General features: G+C 41.7%; 1 protein-coding gene across 1 annotated transcript in view; it reads left to right on the top strand.

Moving 5' to 3' along the window:
- The window catches only part of LOC104961330 (adenomatous polyposis coli protein 2-like), a 9,155-nt gene extending 4,270 nt beyond the window's left edge, over positions 1–4,885 (top strand). The window contains exons 3-7 of the mRNA XM_010789599.1: positions 727–817; positions 1,589–1,916; positions 3,501–3,609; positions 4,331–4,444; positions 4,635–4,885. Of these exons, the coding sequence (XP_010787901.1) occupies positions 727–817; positions 1,589–1,916; positions 3,501–3,609; positions 4,331–4,444; positions 4,635–4,814 (822 nt within the window). The 3' untranslated portion in view covers positions 4,815–4,885. The remainder of the gene's footprint in view (positions 1–726; positions 818–1,588; positions 1,917–3,500; positions 3,610–4,330; positions 4,445–4,634) is intronic.
- The last annotated feature ends 2,265 nt before the right edge of the window (positions 4,886–7,150 follow it).

Below are 7,150 nucleotides of genomic sequence, written 5' to 3'. Positions count from 1 at the left end.
TGTTGTCCCCATAAGGATGGGTGAGTCCCCACACTTGACTGTGTAAACAGATTAGGGGTCCACCCACAAGTATAGTAATGATAGGGCCACCACACAACACACACATCCACGCACGCTACACACACACACACACACACACACGCACGCACGCACGCACGCACGCACGCACGCAAACACACACACACACACACACACACACACACACACACACACACACACACACACACACACACACACACACACACACACACACACACACACACACACACACACAGTTTGAGACTGACGGCAGCTGGGCATGACCAGCAGCAGGTGAGTCTGCAGGAGGACTCCCCATTTTTCTTTTCAACGTTTGTCTGCAAGAGCTCACCTGACATGAAGGAATAATCGGTGTTTATTTCCCTCACGGATGAAGGGAGATTTGATCTACTGCTCGGGGATTTGACCTTTTTATCTTTATGGGATGTTTATCTATCTTTTTGTTCTGAACTTTTTGGTGTTTTTTGCTGCGTCGATGATTTTTCATCTACAAACGCAATCAACTTGCACATGGTGGTTTTTTTCGAGTTACAAATCTTTAATATGAATTCAGAGGCAAAGAAGTGATGATGAACCTTTCATATAATCTTGGTTAATGCCTTTTCCTTATCTGAATACAACCAACAGTGAACACCCTGGATGTTTCCTGTCTGTACATGTGTGTCTGTTGCTCCTCTCTTGGTGCAGGAGGTGTTGAAGCAGCTGCAGAGTAAACTGGAGCAGGAGGCAGGAACACTGGCTTCGTCCGGCAGGAGCGACGTGCTGGACCAACTCAAAGGTATCAAGGATCAGTTATTGTCATAAAAGATAGGAGGGATTCTACCGACTGCTTCTGAGGCTCCGCTGGGACAAATCCTTATTCTCAGAGAAATGAATCGACTCAATCAGTTAATCTGATTGGACGCAGACGGCTCTGCTCGTTATGATTCGATCCAATTAAACAACAAATTCATGTCAATTAGTTTGTCTGGACTGAAATTAGATTACTACAACTGAGAGCAACAGCAGCTGCGATTATAGGATTAAGTCAAATTCAGTTTGAAAAAATAGACAACACATAGATGTATGGGAGAGTGGAAGGAAGCAAGGAAGGAAGGAATGAAGCTAGGAAGCAAGGGAGGAAGGAAGGAAGAAAGGAAGGAAGGACAATTAAGAAAGGAAGCAAGGAAGGAAGGAAAATTAAGCAATGGAAGCAGGAATGAGGGAAATTAAGAGAGGAAGGAAGCAAGGCTGGAAGGAAGGAATGAATGAAGTGAGAAAGGAAGGAAGGAATGAAGTGAGAAAGGAAAGAGGAGAGGATACAGCAATTATTGTAGGAGGATATCACGTAAGGGGTAAACAAGGAAATTAAGATATGGAATGGTATAGGAAGGAAGGAAGGAAGGAAGGAAGGAATCAAGGAATGAAGCTAGGAAGCAATTAAAGGACGGACAATTACGAAAGGAATGAAGCTAGGAAGCAAGGGAGGAAGGAAGGAAGGAAGGAAGGAAAATCAAGGAAGGAAGGAAGGAAGGAGGAAAGATTGATTGATTCTTTGTTCCTCCCTTAGAGCTCCATCTGGATCTCACTAACTACTACGAACTGAAGCATCAACCCCACAACCTGAGGCTTCTGATGGGCGGTGTGGGGGGGGCAGGTGGGGGAGTGGAGGTGGACGACCGCCTGGATCTGCCTCCTTCCTCCTGCTCCTCTTCCTCAGCGGTAAGCAAAGCCAGGAGTCCGCTCAGGGCGCTGTCCCGTCTGAGCCCAGGGTCCGGGGGCGAGGCCGCCATGCTGCCGCATCACTTCCTGGAGGGAGCGCCGCCCAAAACAGCTGTGATCAGTGGAGCTGACGGACGGATGAGCGACCACCACCAGGAGGAGCTGTACAAGGAGAGGTAGTATCTTTACATTCTGCAGATACATATAAAGTACGTTTAATGGACAGATGTTCCATTTACAGTGCAACTGCTAAGCTTCACACAGATTCCACCTTGTATAAAAAAATACATTTAAGAGAAAGAAAAAAAAAACACATGTAATTATGTAGTAGTACTAACGTACGAGTACTAAAGCTAAACAATTATAAAGAAAATACGAAATACATTTGAGAAAATGCATCAATTTAAAAATAAATACCAGTAAAAATGTTATGAAACATGTATTACAATTTAGTAATAATAATATTATTAAATCAATTATAAAACAAATGTATTAATGTGGTCAAATGACTGCTCTGCACCACAAGCCTCAGTTTCCATGAATGTGTTTCTTCTCATTTCACAAAGAGTAAATGTACAAAAAAAGGATGCCCTTTATCTCCATTATTATTTGCACTAGTGATGGAGCCTTTAGCAGAACAAATCAGATCCAGTATTTTAGTTACCGGTATCCAAACCAAAGAAAAAATACACCCAAAAAAAATACACCCAATGTATATCCTTCTGCTTTTGAGTAATCCGTTGTCCTCAGTCCCAGCTATTACTAACATAATGAATGAGTGTGTGGTATGTTCACGATATAAGGTCAACTACGGGAAACAATTTGCTTCACCACTTGGGAATTTAAAATGCTCTGATTTATTTGGACACACTCCTTTCCAATTGGCCACTAATGGGTTCAAATATCTACGCATGTTTGCCTCCTATAATTTAGAAAATGTGATTAAAATGAATTTGGACCCGGTGGTGAATGTGATCATCTCCAAAGATGGAGCCCTCTGCCAATACCACTGCTGGGACGGGTTGCCCTCATCAAGATGAGTGTCCTGCCAAGGCTTTTATATCCAATGCAGATGTTGCCTAATTATATCCCAGCTAAGTTCTTTAAATCACTTCATAGTATAATAGGTACATTTGTGTGGAAATCTAAACGCCCAAGACTTAAGCTGGAGAAAGTGCAACTACCTTTAGATAAAGGGGGATTAGCACTTCCCAACGTTATGTTTTATCACTGGGCGTCACAACTTAGATATATTAAAGAATGGTTAAAATATTATACTAATTCCACATTTCTTGATTTGGAAAATAAAGGGTGTGAGCCTGGACTCTTAGACATGCCATTTATAAACAACACAATTTCACTACATGGGATTAAAGATAACTTTATTATTATAAATACTCTTAAAACATGGAATCAGGTACGAAGGTATTTTGGGATAGTAAATCAATACTCTGCTTTAGCTCCAATTGTATGTAATCCTGCTCTGCTTTGGACTTCAAAGTCTGGAACATTTCTGGTATCCTTAAAATGTAAGATCTCTGTTTGGGAGTCAGTGCAAACGGAGATCAGAGAAGTGTTTGGCATAGATATATATTTTAACCCATAACTGTGTCTTCAGATCAGATTTAAATGACGAACATAGACATATGCACATTATTGGTATTGCTCTGTATGCAGCACGACTCACTTGAAAGAGATAATGCTGCTGTGTTAGCAGTAGCAGCCCTGAGGTTAACGTGATATCTGTGTGGCGTCCACAGGAACCTCCTGCTGGGGGAGATCGACCGCGAGGAGAGGGAGCGCTGCTGGTACTTCAGCCAGCTGGAGGCGCTGTCTCAGAGACTGGCTCAACTGCCCCGCATCGACACAGTGAGAAAACACACACACACACACACACACACACACACACACACACACACACACACACACACACACACACGAGCACCTGCATCAGCATTAGTGTGACCTACTGAATAAGTGTACTAAAGTCTGAGGTCTTTCTCTCCAACAAAACTCAGAGTAAAACATGTGGGCTATTGCGCCTAATTTAAATTACATTCAGATAAATTAAACAAAAATATAAACATATACATTGTGATATGCAATAAAGACTTTATAAGATAAAACTTTATTCAGGTAACTGACACGTTTTTACCAGCATGAACATAAATGCTTGAATAATAATACAATCATATATTTTTTTAATGTTTTATGAAATTGGCCATTCTGCATACATCTTTTTATTTTGGTAGTCAAAAGTAGATTTGAAATTTGAAACCTTTTACTATAACTTTAAAATTAAAGGCGCCACTTTTACTTGAGTAAAAGTTATAAGATATTTTTTTCAAATGGGGCCAAGGAGTTGATGTTAAGTTCAATAAGTTACTTAAATGATTAATAAATCAACTGACTGTTGTGGCTCTACACAGGAAGTCACCTTCTGTACTGCATTTGTCAAAATAAAAGATCAGATTACAGTAAACATCAACAATTCTGGTTTTCTTTGGCTCACAGTGAGTAAATCAGATGTGTGGGGGCCTTTAGTATTTGAGTATCATGTGTGTACTGATCTCTGTATGTGTTGTTTCAGTTTTCTCTGCAGATGGATCTGATCCGGCAGCAGCTGGAGTTTGAAGCTCAGCAGGTTCAGTCTTTGATGGAGGAGCATTTCGGCACCAGTGATGAAGTGGTCCAGAGGACGCAGGTGAGAAACAGCCTGCTGTTTATGCTCCTTCTGCTACAGCAGATCATGTCATTCAATCATTTTATGAACAATGAAACAGAATCAGAATCTTAATTCATTTGGATTAATTTGATTAAATTGGTTTGATGAATCGTTGTCGATGGTATGCAGCACAGACATGTCTGAACAGTGCATGGCGTGTATGTTGTAGATTCGTGTTGCTCGTCTGGAGCAGCTGGAGGAAGAGCTGCAGGAGGCCCGAGGCACTCAGGAGACCCAGCTACAGGTCAGACATGCAGACAACACACATCACACACACAATACACAGACAGAGGCATCACCACAACAGAAATGCAAACACATAACAGCAGACAGCAAATATAAAGGCTGATTAAGGTTTCTTCCAACAAGTTGGACCGGGTCTCTTCTGTTCTAAGTCAGTCGGTGTTGACAGATACATTAAAATCATATTTTGTTTACAGTTTTTCTCAATCGCTAAACCCACTTTTTAGAATCTAAATTCATTTCTTCAAAACAAGAGCATAGCCATCTAAACAGAAACACACTTGCCATAACTCTGAATATCTTTTGCAAAATGCACTTACATGACCAAAACTGAAAATACTGGTCACAAAAAAGAATAAGTCGATCGAAACAGAACAAATTGTCCTCTAATGAGACAAATGTGTTTTCATAACTGAAACTCCGGTCACCATAATAACCCATTCTACCATAACAATATACATTTCTTGCAAAGTGCTCTAAGGCACTCAAAACTAAAAATACCCCTTCCAAAACCAGATACCTTCTCCAAAAACAAACATTTGTCAGCTCATGAGAAGACTATTTGAACAGTCATTACTAAGTGGCACACTAAATACTGACTACAATCATCAATACACAAACCTCAAGCTATCGATATTGGAAACTGAACGGAAAACTGACAAGTTGGGAGAAACAAACTTACATATAGGAAAAACAGAGTCTTACTGTAACTATGCCATTGTTTTTATTGTCTCATTTTCAGAAGAGCACCGTAACAGAAACAAAAGACGAATAGCAATACACTGGAAAAAAATAACATGGGTAAATGATGTAAATCAGCAGTAAAGCAGAGAATGAGATCTATATAACTTTACTGATCTGCTCTTTGGCGTCTGTCTGGCCACATAGCCTCATCTACGTCACAGCGTATGTCTTCCCTTGCAAGGCAGCGTGGGAAATATCTCCTTGCGTGTCGACACCACCCTTGACAGGATTCCGCAGAGATGTCCCGACAGCCAGCATTCATTGCGTCCAAAAGGGGCATTCTGTCATGATGGTCATAAACCTTCCATCTCCAGGCAGAGAAGAACTCCTCAAGGGGGTTTAGAAATGGGGAGTATGGAGGGAGGAACTCCATGGCCATGTGTGGATGAGCCTCAAACCATGCCCTCACGTCAAGAGAGTGGTGGAATGCCACATTGTCCCATATGACCACGTGAACCGACCTCACTTGATCCCTCTCTTCTGGTGGCACAAGTCGGTCATACAGGACATCCAGGAAAGCAAGGACACGTTGCGTGTTATATGCTCCCATTACAGGGAAGGGATGTGAGCAAGGACGCCTTGTGTCGAGATAGCCGCACACAATGTTATGTTTCCTCCCCTTTGGCCTGGAACAAAGACTGTCGCTCTTTGCCCAATAGGTTCCTCCCACGTCTCCTCACTTTGGAGAGGTTGAAGCCTGCTTCATCCACATATACAAAAACATGTGGTAATGCATTGCCTTCCAGCTCCATCATTCGCTAAAGAAAATGAAACAAACAGAGGACCGTTTTACATTACTGTAGCAGTCAGACATACTAAAAATATAGGCAAGCCATCAGTGTGATTGAGTCCTTACCTGTACATACCGGTGCCTTAACTCCTTCACACGGTCAGAGTTGCGTTCAAAAGGAACCTTATAGATCTGTTTCATTCTGAGGTGTTGCTCTTTAACACCCGGTCAATGGTTGCAACACTTATAGACTGAATGTTACTGAAGACATCCTGGTCTGCAATTATTCTGGCCTGAATCTCCCTTAAGCGGATTTCATTGTTGGCCACAACCATATCAACAATGGCAGACTCTTGTTCTGGAGTAAAGGCTTTCGTCTGCACCCAGAGCGGGTGCTCTTGTCTTTTCAGTTCTATCAATAAATATTTGAGAATGTAATGGTTAATGTAATATAATAAAAACAGTGATCGAACCTACATCAAAATAGAACAATATGATAAAATGGTAAGTGTATCATAAGTGCTGCTGAAGATAATGAAGGATGTTACTGTTGAGATCTCGGTTATATTGGCTGAAACCTTTGGCAGCCTCAATGAGGGACTGCATGGTTTATTACACAATTAGTTGCAACGGTGATGTCCGAAACTACGGTTGCATCTCTAACTCTTCACTGGCATACGTTCTAATCTTAGTCTGAGAACTCATATTGGCCCAGGCCTTCTACTGAGCATGGTATCCTTGTCTCTATGAACTCGGTCTCATTCTACCACATAACTCCACCGCGCGTCATACCAACTCTATAAGCCCTCGGCACCATTTCACTCTGAAAACAACGGTCATTTAGATCTCTCATGACGTCTCATCTCTCCTACTCTAACACAGTCTCTTGTTCACCTCACACACACACTCACCGCCACACACACCCTTCACTCATTCTCGCTACAACGGTTCCCACCTATTAACACAAC

This window comes from Notothenia coriiceps, unplaced genomic scaffold, assembly GCF_000735185.1.
Source record: "Notothenia coriiceps isolate Sejong01 unplaced genomic scaffold, NC01 NC01_scaffold00033170, whole genome shotgun sequence".
NCBI classification, from domain to species: domain Eukaryota; kingdom Metazoa; phylum Chordata; class Actinopteri; order Perciformes; family Nototheniidae; genus Notothenia; species Notothenia coriiceps.
This window is presented reverse-complemented; position numbering and strand designations above follow the sequence as displayed.